A 16,541-nucleotide genomic window follows, 5' to 3' on the forward strand; every position below is an offset into this window, starting at 1 on the left:
GCCTTCTTCCACTGATGTGAAGACCACAGTGTGTCTATTTTTTTCTGTGTGGGGCCAATGCATGGTCATATCCACAGATGCTGATAAAAGCTGACAGAAATCAACATGAAGAACTTATTGCCAAAATAACTGTAAGCCCAATCGCTAGATTCTGAGGAGCTTACTGGACACTGGGAGTAGAAACACAACCACAATAAGAGCCACGTACCTTCCACATGGTCCAGCTGCCCCTGAGACAAAAGTCAAGCTCCATTGAGCAGCTGTCCCCTTACTGGGCAGGACTGTCATGTGTGTTACTTGGCTCTGGGGAAGAAGCTACTAATCAAAAGTACCAGCTGGTCAAAGCAGAGCCCAGGGAGGGAGAGACGTGCTCGCTTATCTTCACAGGAAAGAACTAAGTGATAAGAAAGGACTGTTGTTGTGTCTGAAACAAGCTGATGTTGAGCCGTCTTAAATAGATCCAGAGAGTTCCCTTTTAAAACTATTCCTTCTGCTCCCATCAGTGTATAAACTCCGCCCCCACCATCACGCACTGCTCTATGTCCTAAATCATTAGATGCCACTCCCCTGCACCCCCTCACCCCCATTAGGTGGCCTCCAATGTCCTCTCACCAGTGATTGCACTGTGGGGGTGGGGGAGGGAAGGGGAGGTGAGACTCATTCTCTGAACATATCTCTGGCATCTCAAAGCAATTCCGGACAGCATTAGCATCGAGTGAGACCTTAGGTAAGACAGGCCATCTGTACTCAGCTGAGACGACAGCCATCTCTACAGGATCCAGCGTGTACGAAGCCACGGAGCTTTCCCGTCACTCAGTCTGAGAGGCAATCATGAAAATGCAACTGTCCACAAGCATCTTTTCCAGCTGACCAGGATGGCCATTTGCTGACTGTCCCGCAATCTCTTTGTCAAGCTTCTGCCTCCTTTCCCATGACATAAAAAGGAGGCCTCGGATGAGCAGGGGATGTTTCAGGGGCAGGGGAGGAGTAGGATCCTAAATGACCTCTGGGCCCTGAGGCTCCTGCAAGAGGTCACCTGGATAGTAATATCCTGTGAGCCAGCTTCTCCTTCTACTTTCCGGCAAAGGAATGAATGAATGAACGAACGAACGAACAAAAGTTGAAGGCACAAATAGAGAAAGGCAGGAAACTTTGGAGGAGCTGTTGATGTTTTCTGACTCTGTGCTGTGTGGCAGGGCACAGGCTTCCTGGGATTGGAAAAGGATGCTGTTCTGTCTCCTCTGCACAGACAAGTAGATGTCCAATTGTGCATTTTCCTCCTTCTACCCTACTCGATAAAGGCAGCCACCTTGGCTGAGTTCTGGGGACCCTGAGAGGTACTGGGAGAAGGGGAGAAACCATCTCCAATCTCCACCTCGCATCCCAGCTCTGCAGCAGACAACCTTCTGCAGCTTCCCTGTCCTCACTGGCCCAGATCACGCAGGTCTCCAGCATCCCTTAGTCTCAGCCTCCAACTGGGAACCTGCCAGCCATGCCAGCCAAGGGGCAGATAGGCCACCGAAGCAGGTAAGGTAGCTTCAGAGCTCCACTCTCCCCTCCTCTCCTCCAAATCCAGTCCCCGACTCTCAGCCCCAGCTATAGCCGACTACAGACTGTGACTTCTCCTTCTCTGGCCTCATTCCCAGAGGACTAAGCAGATCCTGTTTGCACATCCTTGATATGCTAAAAATTTCCCTTAAACAACAGGGGACAAGAAAACTTTCTGCTTATGTGAAACAGAAGATGTTGGATGCTCTCTTAAACATGCCTAGAAAGTCCCAATGTTCAGTATTAATGGAGTCCCTATAATATGTCAGTTAATGCTGAGCTCATGGGAATCCAATTGTGAATAAGTTCTCTGCCCTCATAGAACAGGCATTCTGGTTGGAAGAGACAAACCAGACAGCAAACAAAACAAGCCAAAAGAACACTACAATAACAACCCCCAAGCAGCACAGCAAAGATGGTAGCATGTGGCCAAGGGAGAGTAGCGGGATGTGGGGTGCAGGCCATCTGAGGCAGGTTTAGGGAGGTCTCTCAGAACAGTCCCACTCAGGTTGAAAGGAAGAGGTCAGAAGGACTTGCCAAGCCCCGCTTCTTCTGGTCAGGAATGGCCCAGGCAGCAGGTGGAGGTTAAGCTCTGCCTACAGGTTTCAGGTACCAGGTCACTGGTGAGCAGCACCAGGTCATATCCCCCAGGGGCTGATGGGCACAGAAGGTGATCTGATGTCGCTCTCACAGCAAGGAAACTGTTCAGAAGGGACTTGAAACAAACCAATGTCCTTTCCGTATACCTTCAGTTTGGCTACCTTTTAAAGATCCACACCCACGAACTTTGGCAGCAGTGTGGATGCCCATGGCTATACTCATCTCTCCCCATCTTAATGAGCCAGGAGAAAGTCACCAAACACCATGAGCTCCCCTCCCTCCTGCACCCCTCCTGCATCTGGTTTGCTGGGTCCCCTTGTCAGCAGGATTCCCTGGAAGGCCTTGCCTTCTCCAAAGCGCTGACACAGGCAGGACTCCCCTACCCACTTCCCATCTGAGCTGTCATCACCTCCCCTTGGGTCTGTGGAGGCTTATTGTTCCCACAATGCCTGCAGCACTGTTGGTTAAGCTGGCTCAGCCAACCATAAAATCATAGAAGAATCAGCCTGGCGCGTCTTCCTGCCTCAGAACCGATGACAACTGATGTCTCTGAGAATGTCAGCTGAGCCCCCCCCCCCAACCCCCCACATTGGGAGGTGAGACTGCATAATGAAGTCCGAATTTTACTTCTAGGAGAAAAGAGTTTACCACTACCACCTGGTTTTTGTGTTCATTTTTGTCAAGTTCGTTTTCTTACATCTGTTTCTTCTCTGGTTTCCCTAATAGAAAACAAACTAAAGACAAAAGTGTGGAAGTGAGAAGATATCACAAAACCCAAGGGTCCCTGTAAAAGAACATAGTAACTTATTACAAGCTGCCAGCAAATGACAAGACACCCCATGTAAGAAAAGCAAGCTTTCAATCTACTCGTTAATGATGTGAAGATAAAGGTTATCTTTCATTGAGAAAGGGAACTGATAAAGACATCAAAGACATCAAAGAGAAATATCTCAAAGTGAATGTCCCAAGTAACCAGCAGATAAGACAGGTGCAGGGACAACCGGAGTGCATTTCACTCACATGGGCCCGGGGCGAGCACTTGTGTCTGGAAATCTGGCCTCTAAGAAAGTCAGAAAGTTTTACTGACTCCTTTGACTTAACAACCATGATCAGGTATCACGAACCACGGCTGCTGAAGTACACCCCTGTAGCTTAAGAGGCTCACACGACCACTACTAGGGCCAAACAAGAGCTAACCTCCAAATAGCTAGCTCAGAAAATGGGGGGAACTCTGCTAATAACAAGACGCAGCTGTGAGCCCCAGGAGACAAAAGCCAACGCTGACCCTCAGTGCTGTTGCCTGAGGCAGGTGGAGTCCCTAAGTTGTGACTATTCCCCTTTTCTGAATGTGTTGGGCTCTGTTTTCTGCAAGAGACGGGAGAAGATCACAAAAGCCACATAAGCCTATTGCAGAAAGGCCATGTCTTCTATACATGGCTGAATGTTTTTTTCATCTTTGCAGTATTGGCTCGGAAACCAGACAACTGCTCTGCAACCGACTCAAGTTTCCAACCGTTAGAACACATTGGAGAGAAGCCTCTTCTCTGTCAGAGGAAGCAAAATACAAAGAACGTCTCATTCTTTCGTCTTAAATAAAAACTAAATTTCTTACAAGTCAAGTGATTCCCTAGCCCTCTCCATATTCCCTGATCCAAACCATCATTAGAATTATTTGAGTTTCGAGTCACAGAATCCTGATTCTAAGTGGCAGAGAGACGAGGGGGTAACTAACGAGGGGACTTAACTGAGATACCCGAGGGCTAGCGGGTGGGGCTAGCGGGTGAGGCTAGCGGGTGAGGCTAGCGGGTGAGGCTATGGGCGGGCTGAGGTACTTCAGTGATGATGAGAGCCTTTCTGGACCTCTTCCTTCTGCTCCACATGACAATGGATCTGCTTGGTTTTATTCTGAGACAGTGTCTCAAGAGGCCTAGGCTTGCCTGGAATGCTTTATGTAGTTAAAGATGATTCTCAAATACGTGATCCTCCTGTGCCCATCTAAGTACTGGGATTACCAGCCTGCACCACCACACCCAGCCAGCTGCCGCTTTCATAATTGACTTAACAGAAAACAGAATGGCTGGAGAATTTACATTAATTATATCATGTCAAAACTTCAGTGATTTAAATGAAAACAACAACAACAACAAACAAGCAAACTTCTGATAATTCAGCAAAGATGGTCTTAACCCTGGGTCTCCAGGGTTTCCTAGTGGTCTGCAGGGTGACCGGGCAATCCTACAAATGGTGAACTGGTGGCAATTTGAAAATTCACCAACTGACAATGTATTTTTAGCTAGGCATTAAGCTCCAAACCCAGACAAGAACAGCAGCATATTGAGTGCTAACATGTTGTAGAGCAATCCATTAGAAGAGTTGGCCTTTGTGTTTAAGCTCAAAACTAGTAAAATGACTATTTTATTACTACCTTCACTTGTATCTCCAGTCTAACTCCCCACTTCATCAATACGGATGTTTTGCCTCCAATATGATCATATGAGCAGACATTTAATGCAAAAAAAAAAAACAAAAACAAAAAAAAACAACCCACAGCCAGGGAGCAGCGATGCTTGACTTTCTGGATGATGTTTCATTTTTAACATCGCTGAAATTTACAACTACTTTAAATACACTGATGTAAAAGTATATCCCAGAAAAGGCTTTTCTACATTTGCATGTGTGTGTTCTAACCCTCTCAGGCGGCTTTTGCACGTGTGTGTGTGTGTGTGTGTGTGTGTGTGTGTGTGTGTGTGTGTGTGTGTGTGTGTTCTGAGTCTCTCAAGTCTCCAACATAAATGATGTCTTGTCAGAATAACTCAGTTGCAGGATCACAGGTTGCAGGCCCACCATGGCATCTGGAACTCTAGTAACCAAGGCCTTTAAGCTACCCTGAAGCCCACAGTCATGTCTTTTGGTTTCAGGTCCAAGGGTCAGGTATAAGGCACACTGATGGTTGTGTTGGCCACAAATAAGAGTCATTGAAAAGCAACTAAACACCCAACTCCAGCTGTGGGAGGACTCGGACTAGGTAGGGCCTCCCAGGAGATGGTCCAAAGAGACAGACAGCCAAGCATGCGGTTCCTTATTGAGCAAGGCATTTCACCGGTTCTGCTTATATGGCTTTCTTACCTTATAGCCCAGTGTGGACAAAGTCCACCTGATTCCTGAGATTGGACGGGGCTATGCATGCAGCTCAAAGGAGCTTGCTGCAGCAGTTAGCCACCATAGGTACATGAAAAAATTAGAGTTTCCAGGATGTCAAATGACTTTCCCACAATTGCATGTTTGATGAATGTTACAATAACTTTTTCCTTAAAACTGTCTAACAGCTCTTTTCAGGACACTTGTAGATTGCAGAGAATGTGTGCTTCGTGTTGCCTTAAAAGAGTTAATTATCTTGGTCAATAAACCTTCTGCAGTATCACAACAGTAATTTCAACTATCAGTTTGTACTTTCATATCACAAAACATGGCCATTGCTTTTTTTTTTTTTTTTTGAGTTAGATCATAATGGATAGAGAGCAGGCTCCTGGGATAATTCTTTTGCATTCTAGAAACAACTCTGGAGTCCCTGCTTCACCATAGACAAAAGAGCTTTTATTTAATTTATTCACTTATTATTACTCTCTCTGTGTGTGTATGTGTGTGTGTGTGTTTGTGTGTGTAAGTATGTATAATATGTGTTTGTGGGTATGTGTGTCTGTTTGTGGGTGTGTGTGTGTATGTAGGTATAATAGGTGTTTGTGTATGTGTGTTTGTGTGTGTGTGTGTGTGTGTGTGTGTGTGTGAGTGTGTGTGTTTGTGGTGACCACATAAGGAGGTCAAATAGCGAAGCACTGGCTCCCTCCTCTCATGTGTGTACCTGGACTCAAACCCAGGCTGTCAGGGTAAGTGACAAGCACCTTTCCCTACTGAGCCACCTTACACACTTGACTTGTGAAGTTTTAATTAAGGTAAAATTGGAGGTTTTTAATCTCTTCAACTAATGCTTTCTCAAATCCTTCTCCCTGTGCTCACTGCTAAGGGAACATGGCTGGCGGAGGCCAGCGCCAAGACCTCAGGAAGAAACTGTTAAACTGGGTTTGGGGGTTTATTTATCTTCTCACAATTACATGGCATGTTTGCTCCATAATGCTACAGATATTTCAAAGCTATGGAGCATTTTTATATACCCAAACCACTTTTATCTCAAAAGGTATATTGCGATGAAGTCAGATTTAGGAAGCTGCGACCCCCGATGACTGTATTCAACTCTGCAGGGACCGCAGGCAGAAGAGCACCCAGTGCCTTCACAGTCGTTTCAATTGCACGTGACGTGTCTGTGGCACAGGTGATGCTCTAGCCTCTGAAATACTCTAAGCCGTATCCCTCCATGGCTACCTCAGGCAGAGCAGGGGAGTGTGGCCAGCACACCGAGTAAGCTCAGGGCATTGCAATTCTTCACACACACACACACACACACACACACACACACACACACACACACACACTCATATAACAGGAGTTTCGGAAACTACGTTTTTCTCTGAACCTCCTTGTATTTCAGTGTCTCTCAGGCCTGCCTGGGTAGCCTGTCCCTGTCTTTGTCCCTACCCCATGGCCTGATCTTGAATCTCTCCAGGCCCTTCAGTCCTGTCACTCTAGCAGTCTTCTGACCTTTCACCAACCCTCCTGGAGGGTTCTGACTTAGGGAGGCAAATGCTTAAAAAGACAGTGCTAAAGTATTTATTGACGGCCTCAATCTTGCCGAGGGAGACTTCCCTGTTGTCCTGCAAGGGTGGGGGGGCATACAAGGGAAGCCACGAGCTGATTCATTTTTAAAATTCCTGGCAGCTATGGGAAAGGGCTCACCTCTAGTCTAGGAGATAAACAACACATCATAACATATTTATTAGCCTGGAGGCTTTTATTGTATTAAAAGAGCCTTCTCCCCTTTCCCTTTGCCCTTCTTCCAGCACCTTCTCTTTCTCATTTACACAGACTCTCAGAGCCAGTAGAGACTTTGAGGGTTAAGGTTAAGCTCTGGCTGCCCTCTACCCTCCCCGCCTCCTGTCTTTCTCTCATCTCTGTGACTCTCCTCTTCCACCCATTTCCTGAAATTGTTGCTGCCTACAGGATCAGCCCAGGGAAGATCCTGGCCACTTCTGGGAATAAACAGCATCTACATGCTCAAGATGGGATCATACTTTCTGCCTAGGTAGAAGGACCAGGGCCATGCACAAGACCCATCTGGCCTCACACACATCAATATAAGACTAGGGTTTCAGTCCTCTGCTGAGATAATGAATAAACAACAAATTTTACCTTAGCCAAATGATTTTCAAGGACTCAGCTTTAGAGTAAAGACACATCCTCAGTTAAGAGAGGAGCTCTGTCAGGCACAGTAAGTTCACTGCAGATTAGTGTAGGGACGTGATTTTGTCCCGATGTAATCATTCTCCATCACCATTACTATTGCCACCACCACGGTTCATCGAAACAAACAAACAAACAAACAAGCAAACAAGCAAATCAAAACAAAAACCTTAGGCATTTTTGTAATACCCAGGAAGAGAGAAGTTAATTCCGGAGCCTAAGCTATTCTGTAGAGGCCAGAAAGGGGCACTGGGTGGTACTGAAATAAATGGGAAGATTTGGGCACTTACAGGCGCCCTAAGGACACCACTGTTAAACATGGGTGCAAGGCACGCCAGGAGGCAAGGAAGACACAAATGGTGGCAACACAACCGAACGTAAGCGGCGCTACCTGACGTAGGACTGCACAGCTCCTGCAACAACGATGGCGCTGAGCTGGGAGGCAGATGCTTAGTAATCTATGCAATAGCAACACAGGTACAGTGAATGCAGCTGCCGTTGTCCTAATTGATAGGTATTCTCTGCAGATGAAATGAGCCCATTCAAGCCAAATTAAAGTATAAAGGCAGCCCTGGGTTGGTTCACTGACCTCACAGGAGGGGTCAGTGATGTCACCATTGGGGGGACAGAGCAGAGAGAGAAAGCATGCAGAGGTGGGGGGTGGGGGGTGGGGGTGGGGGGGGAAGAAGGGATCCAAAAGTTTCTGGATTATATAGTCAAGAACCTCTAGGGAAGAGGAAGCCCAGTCCCTGGGCTGGAAAGTTCAGGGCAGAGGGTGGAGTATGCTAGCCATGCCCTGTAATAGGTAGGGACTAAGGGATGCTGAGAGAATATAAGGCCAGGTCTACTTTGGTTAAAAAGACACCTCAGTGGCTTGTCCTAGGTCTGTGTCTCGGGTATGAATCCCAACACTAATACTCACACAAAAGACGGGACCAGGGAAGCGCAGCTCTTAGGGCAGCCTGAGCTGGACCCTTGGCTGTAGCTCTTGTCCTCGTAGCTTGGGATGCTCACCGCTTCTTAAGGTGCCTAGCCACTCGCGTTTTGATCCAGCCTTTGAGATTCAGTCTGTCTTTGGCCTCTGGCTTTGGAAATTGTTAGTTCCTGCAAATAATGAGAAGGAGGGGGATTTAAGGACGTGCGGGACAATGAACAATCAGAAAGCACACTGTAAGGAACACATGGTGGCCTTCACTTGAGGCAGACATGTGCTTTTGTTGTTGGATTTGTTTCTCATTATAGAGCTGGCATGCTGCAAGAATTCACACAGTACCTATCCAAGTCCACGAATGTCCCTTGTGGGGGAGGGGCACAGAAGCAATTGGACCCTACATACTGAAACATTCCTGCATAGTTGTGACTCTAGGAAGATTTCTTTACATCTCCTAAAATGTACACAAGGCAGAAAGGCATCCACGGGATCAGAGGGGACACACATACAAATAACCAGCATTGCTACTAAATTAATAGCATTCTGGGAGGCAAGCTGCCTACATTGACCTTAAAAGAAATCCTTAAGTAGACCATTATACCGCTGGAAATGTTTTCTACTTTATTTTATTGTTAAAGGAGTACATTTTTCTTTAATAATATATTTATTTTTATCTTATGTGCATCGTTTGTTCTGCCTGTAGGTGTGCCTGTGTGAAGGTGTCTGATTCAATGGAACTGGAGTTCCGGGCACTGGTGAGCTGCCATGTGGGCACTGGGAACACTGGTCCTCTGGAAGGACACCCAGTGCTCTAACCACTGGACTATCTCTCCAGACCCAGGAACTGCTTTTTAAAAGAGTGAATTCTCTCTAGTTCCATACAATTTACATAGTAATTTAGCATCCATCATCATCTTTGATTTCTAGAATGTTTTCTGTATCTCTAGTTTCAAAGGAAAGACATTGGTACCCAAAAGACACATGTGGCCAGTGCAGGAACATGTGAAATTGGTTACAAAGGCACGATGGAAACTCGGAGTTGTTTAAACCTTAAAAACATTTGTTTATTTCTGTGTGTGGAGGTGTGACACACATATGTATAGTGCGTATTATGTGTGCCATGTGCTGGTGTGCATATGCCATGGGACACATGAAAAAGTCACAGGCCAATTTTCAGGAGTTGATTCTCTCCTCCCGTCTTTTTTGTGAGTCCTAAGGACTGAACTCGGGTCATCAGGCTTGCCTTTGCACCTTGAACCAGGCTTCTCATCTTCTTTTTACTACAGCAGCAGCACACTTGGCCTGTTTTCATAGCCACGCTCATTATACCTTATTAGTACTTTTCAAGACATTTCCTAAGTCCAAAGGAGCTTTACATGTGAGAAAATGGCTCTTCCTTGCATTTTCATCATCTCTCTCCACCAAGAGTTAAATGGTAGAGATGACACCATTCATATTATGAGATAATAAACCCTAAAAAAACCAATGTTGGGGCTGAAGAAATAGGCCAGACGTTAAGAGCACTAATGTCCTTGTAGAGGAGGGAGAGGCATTACTGGCACCCACATGGCAGTTTGCAACTGTCTGTAATCCCAGTTCTAGGGGATCTGACACCCACTTCTGGATTCTGCAAGCTCCTGCATGCACGCAGACAGTGAACATACATAACTCAGGCTAGCGCTCTTCCCCCACCCCGCAAAGATCTAGAAAAAGAACAAACCTGAAATAGACACAAAACCCGCTAATATTCCAAAACTTTCATAAGTTAAAGAAAGAAAAACAACAACAACAAAATAAAAGCAACAACAGGGGAAACGGCCTATGACGAGACGCTACAGGGAGAAGTGCCTAAGAACGCAGGGCTTTGGCTGTACCCTAATAGTCACACAAGTGACCACTGCCGCCTGCAGTGTGCGTGTTCTCAACCATTTGTCTTTTCACCCTCACATTCTGAGCACCAAACTTTGCTAATTTCACAGTACGCTGGTACTTCTTGATATTATGTAAAACATTCTATTTAGACACGTTGACTTCACTAATTAGTCTATAAATACTTGACTTTTACCCACTGCTTTGGTGAGTGAGATAATTACTGTGGAAAAGGCCAAAGCATTTATGGTCAATCAGATGAGGAGAAAGGGAATATGGTCTTTTAGACGAGGAAAATGTAAAACATTGTGAGGCCCGGCAGAAGCTATTAGCAGGATCAATATCTCGACTGGTACCTTAATAAATCATTGCATCAAAGTCTTGACACAGGATGGAGGGAACCCCGGTCTGTCTCTCCTACAAGCTTCTAAATTGGAAAAATAAGACTCCATTTAAATTACAAAGGCCTTATTGGTATATGCGGAATATGACACGCTCCTAAAACAGTCTCTGAATGCCTGGGGTATGGAAAGCACCGAATCACCAGCCAGGGAAGACAAGCAGAAAGACAAAGAGCACAGCCCTTCCCTGGCTGCACTTCCTAATTTGCAACTAGTAAATATGTATGAATCTGCTCCACTGCAGCTAGGGATGACATACTGCTTTCTAGACATAGCACGGAGTGGAGACCTCAGAGCTGGGGGGAGAGGGGGGTTTGGCGTCGCAACCAGCTTCCTCGCCCAGCGAATAGTTCTCAATCTTCCTAACGCCCTCCCCACTTAAATTTCTTAAATGACTGTCCTTTGGGTACCATTTCCTAAAATGAAAAGCACTCTGATAGCAATGGATGCTCACTGTGTGGCACCGAGTGTCCCGAGGTGAGTTCTCACCGCATCAGGAGAGGTGAACAACAGTAAATTTCTCTAACCCTGCAGTCACTCCCACGGTCTCTGATGGTCCCAGGAAAGCAGGCAAACAATTAAAAAGAAGTTTCAAGGCTTGCCGGTCAGGTTTTCATTTTTAACTTCAAGACTATTTGTTATTTCTCATATGTAGAGAAAGCCAAAGAACCATTTGGCAGAAAAGTGTTATCGCAGAAATCAGCCATTCGTTCATTATTGAGACAGCATGAGGGGGAAGGAGTGGAACACACAGTATTTTTGACCCACTGTTTTCCTTAGGAGTTCACCTTTCTGTGGGTCTACCCAATCTTGAGGCGTTAAAACTGGGAAGGAAGAGGTCTCCCTTTAAGATGCGCTTAGAAGACTCACGGTTCCCTAACAGCTCGCAATGTTCATTTGTGGTTAATTAAGGCTTTTTCAGTTGAACAAATATTTTCAAGCACTTACATATTAGACAGACTTGATGATAATTATATGTTTTTTTTTAAGTGTCCAGAAGTTTCTAACCTCAGAAAAGCTTGACAATATTAAGAAGGCATACACTTATAAAAAATAATAAGTAGCTGAAGATGCAGCTTGTTACAAAGGGTGACTGACAGCAGCACCACGGTGATTACGTGTCAACAGGGGGAAAGGGAAGGGCTCCTGGGAGCTGGTTAAAGAACTAGCAGGCAGTGACTTGAGGAGATGAGGGAAGAAAAGGACATCTGCTCCAATCAGGACAAGAAAATCAATAGAAGCATTGGTCAAATAACAGAGAATCAACACCACATATTAGGGGTATTGTGGGGTGTGGTGGGGTGTGGTGGGGTGGGGTGGGGTGAGTCCCACCCCAATAGCCAGTACAATGGCTGAGCCCCAAGCCTCAAACCTCATTCTTAGGATGGAAGAAACATGGCGACGACCCACATGAATGCTTACTCCAGCCCCAAGTCCTAGAACACAACATGTAGTCAAACGAGCATTTCACTTGTGACCAAGCGATGACTTGGGGTTAATGGGTAGGGATGGGGTTTGGGTTTCGGGTCAGGGTGTGGTGCTTCTGTAACAAGTCTTTGTGTCACAGAAAGTCTACTTGTCATAGAAAATGGCTTTCAGAAGAGCAAGAAGCAAGCCACAGCTCCAGGGACGAGATACCACCGGGATGGTTATTTTGGAAAAGTCTCATTAACAAGAGCAGGAATGACTGACTATATAGACAAGATCTCTTGCATGGGAGGAGAAGCAGAGCCGAGAAGAAGGGATCACATGGTACTAGGCGCAGCACCCAGCCTGCCTCATCCATCACTGGGAACAGCTGCATCCTGAGTCACTCCACGGCCAAACACTTGCAGGGTTCGGCAACCTTAAGGAACTGGGCTGAAGGCAGAAATCTCATCTACAGCTAGAGGTAGAAAGCAAAGAATGATGAGAAGACATCAGTTAAGAGGCCATGGCCTCTGAGCCTAAACAACCCAGTACCGATACTCATTGGCATGCAATCTATCTTATAAAGTTAGCACGATCGAGGCTGGCGTGCCACTATAGCATATCACAAGAAGAAGTTAAGCTGGAGGTGATGGGAGAAGACATATCCCCTCCCCTCCCCTGTGAGAACTGCATATGAGCCAGGCTGCTTGGAGGGTTGTTCCTGTGGTCCATTCTGGGTGCTGGGAAACCAGCCCGGAGCTGAGCTGCCCAGACAGCCACTCAGAGAACCAACTGAATACCCCCGCCAGGGGATAGGCTCAGTATGAAGTTTGCCCTGGGACCATCCTCTGTATGTGTCTTTCTGACAACTGTGAGATGTTCAGCGCAGAGACCACCAGCCAATGCACTGATGGCAGCATTTGACCTGCCCGGGACATTCAGCCATCTCCGGTCTCATCTATTCCTCTGGGTGTCCTTGTTCAAGCAGCAGTTAATTTGAAAACGATTAGCAGGCTGCTCACTTCCTTGAGACATCGCAAGGCTGGACCATCGTCTCAGCCCTGTGCTTGGAAGGAGCCAGGATCTTTCTGGAATGGATCTGGGTTTGCGCTGGTGTCAGGGACAGACTTTACTGCCAGACCAGGATGAATCAGCCACTGGCTAGCCTTAGCTGCTCCTGCAGACTTTCCCTAACTTAGTGTTGCCTCTGTGGCAGGGAAGACACTTCCAAGATTTCATCTGACATGAATGGGACCAGGCATTATGTTTCTCCCAGACCCATGTTTACAAGAGTGTTAAATTAATGATTGTACCGTAATTCACATAGGAAATCAACAAAAGATACAGTGATTAAAGAGGTTTTTTTTTGGGTTTTTTTTTTTTTATAAAGCTACTATTTTTTATTTTAAACTAGAAGACTTTTTTTTTCAGTAGCCAGCCAACAGGGTCTTTGGGACTGATAACTTTTTTGTGATAAAAGTTTGTTTTTGTTTTTTTTCTTTTTTACCACCTGTATTTTCTCCCACACTCCCTCCCATAGAGGGTGAAAAAAAAAAACTCTGCTTTTGTGCCTCTTACTTCCATCCCCTCCCTCTCTCCGCAAATCACTTAGCTTGTGTAACTGAAAGCATCCCACACACAGGGTGAAAATCTGGTACTAGGGACTTTCCTAGCTCAGTGCGCTTCTTTCTCAGCTAAATCTGGCCCGCTCGCTCACATCTGGTCTGCCAGGCCAGAACAAGAGGCCAGTCAACAGCACTCAGTGAGACATGGCCTCTGGCCTGCTGAGCCCTCGAATGTGCAAAGGACATGGGGTCACAAAGTAGCCTCTCCAAACACATGGGTTCTTATTGTGATGCTCTCTGCCCCTCAGCCCCACCCTCCCACAGGCTCTGACTTTCAGGGTTCAGCCTCTTCTAGTAGAAGGTTTTGTACTTTGGATCCCTAAAAACAGCTCTGGGGTGCAGCGCACCACACACAGTTTTACTCTAAACAGGGCAGGGAGGACAGTATGCAATTTACGGGAAAAGCAGACTCTCTCAGGCATTCTCTCTCAGGCAGAGCAGGGAACCAATGGAGGTGAGTATTTACTTAACCACTCTGCCGCTGCTGTTTTGAGTATGTGTGTGTGTGTGAATCACCCCAAGCCTTAATAATCACCCATGAACAAAACGGGATGGATCCTAATTGCAGAGAGCATAAGGGTTCATACCCAGGTGACTTGTCAAGGGTAAAACAGTAGAAAAAAAGAGGCACACCTACCTAGCAGTGACATGGAAGGAAACATTATGTATAGAGGAGCCTAGACAAATGCAGACTGTGGGTAGATTTAAATCAAGATGTTTGATTTCTAACAGAAATTATAGTATCTTATAAGTAGGGACCACATGGACAACTAACAGAATTATTGTCAACTCACCTTTTAGAAATACTAACATAAAATCTCCTTAATAAATGCTTTAAGCATACACCAGGACTTTTCTTAGAAATAGTATATAACAGAACCAGAAATTTCAATTAATTAAAAAAAAAACCCTGCCAAGAAATTCCAGCTTCAGTCCCACCAGTTCTCTTTCCAAATAACCAATGTAAGCAATACTACGTTCAGCCTTGTACTTACAAACACACATAAATGCACATTTAGGAATGTACTTATCTGCTAGTACCTGCTTAAACTACTTGGACACATTTATTATTCCATTTAAATGTGCTTATACTACATAAAATATTGCTGGAGCATTGCTCTTTATGATTAGCATAGACAGGTTGGTTTTACTTATCAGCTGCTGTTGAACTTAAATATGACATGTCTTTGCCAGACTCTTGACTTGCAAGCTTGAATGGCAGATGATGGACTTTGGGGAATTCCGGATACTGAGGGCTGTGATTTAACCAAAGGATTAAGCCTTCCATGGACTCAGATGAGGGCACTATCAGAGGGTAGTATAAAGTAAGAAGTGGGCAGAGGTGAGAGAAATGGTCTATAGGGCATACTCTGGAAAGCTATATTGTGACCCCTGACCTCTCTCTTCTCTCTGCTTCCCAAATGTCATGAAATGAGCATCTCTGCTTCTCTGCCACACGCTCCATCATGATACCCCACCGCCTCACAGGCGCACAGGGATGGGTCCAAGCAACCACGGACTAAAACCTCCAAAACAGTGAGTCAAAAAATTAGGAAAAAAAAAACTTCCTTTTAAATTATTTCTTAGATATTTATTCTAGCAGGGAAAGTCTCGTTAATGCAGTGCTACACCACACCATGCTGAGCAGATATGCTACATCATCTGTAGTCCTACTGGTATACTTTTAGATTTCTTCTAAGTCCTAACTATTATTAAAAAGACATGCAAAATGCCTTAGTGCAGTTATAGTTATATTTTTGGGATAAAGGCAACTAAAGTTATCTTCAAAAATATTTCCCAATATGCATGACTTCTAAAAATATGGCAGAATATTATTTTTAGGTAGTACCAATCATCCAAAATTTATTTATTTTCATTTTATGTGTTTTGCCTGAATGTATGTGTAACCACCACATGAGTGCAGTGCTTGTGGAGGCCAGAAGAGGGCACTGCCTCTATTGGAAGGGAAGTTACATGTGGTTGTGAGCCATCTGGGTGCTAGCAATGGAACCCAGGTCCTCAGCAAGAGCAGCAGGGGGCTCTTAATCACTGAGCTCTTTTCGAGTGCCATACCAACAGTTTAAATTGCCATCAGTTGGCAATTGAAAACAATGCCTTTTTTAAGTTGAGGTCTTTGGAAAATACTGCCTTTTAAATTTCAATCTTATTTCCATGATTAATAAGGTAATGCTTGTCAGACACTAGCTTTTCCTTTGACCTGTGCATTCACATTTTTTGGTTAGATGGTTGGTTGGTTGGTTTTTACGAGACAGGGAGACAGGGTTTCTCTGTGTAGCCTTGGCTGTCCTGGACTTGCTTTGTAGACCAGGCTGGCCTTGAACTCACAGAAATCTGCTGCTTCTGTCTCCCTGAGTGCTGGGATTAAAGGCGTGTGCCACCGCACCTGGCTGTATTCACATTTTTATTTTCTCCTGTTGGGATGATGGATTTTGTCAGTTGATACATTCAAGCCCCCTTTCAAAGAAACCTACCAATCATCAGTTACAGGTACGACAAAGTATTTTCTTATTCCCATTTGACTCTAGCTTTGGTTTGGTTAGGAGTGGAGATGGTCATCTAGAATCAAAGGCATTTTAATGTGTGAGTATGTGTGTCTGCATTCGATATATGTCTGCAGTGTACGTGCACATGTGTGCATGTGGTTATGCATGCATATGGGTGCACACCCATGAATATAAGCTGAGACTAGGGGAAGATTTCTGCTATTGTGCTCTGTAACTATGCACCTTATTCCTGGGAGACAGGGTTTCTTATCCTAACTGGAGCTAGCCTGGTGGTGGCCAG

At 45.3% G+C, this 16,541-nt stretch overlaps 1 protein-coding gene across 3 annotated transcripts in view; it reads right to left on the reverse strand.

Annotated features, from left to right (window-relative positions):
• Window positions 1–8,486: 8,486 nt before the first annotated feature.
• The window catches only part of LOC311589492 (uncharacterized protein), a 163,775-nt gene continuing 155,720 nt past the window's right edge, over window positions 8,487–16,541 (reverse strand). For 2 of the 3 annotated variants that reach the window (XR_014776567.1, XM_084767978.1), the window contains exon 4: window positions 8,487–8,604. Coding sequence is in view for 1 of the 3 variants with exons in the window: in XM_084767978.1 (XP_084624104.1) it covers window positions 8,530–8,604 (75 nt within the window). In the remaining 2 variants the exon portion in view is untranslated. The remainder of the gene's footprint in view (window positions 8,605–16,541) is intronic. The other variant, XM_084767979.1, reaches the window with a different exon arrangement.

This window comes from Acomys minous (assembly GCF_964271855.1).
Source record: "Acomys minous genome assembly, chromosome: 18".
In the NCBI taxonomy this organism is placed as follows: domain Eukaryota; kingdom Metazoa; phylum Chordata; class Mammalia; order Rodentia; family Muridae; genus Acomys; species Acomys minous.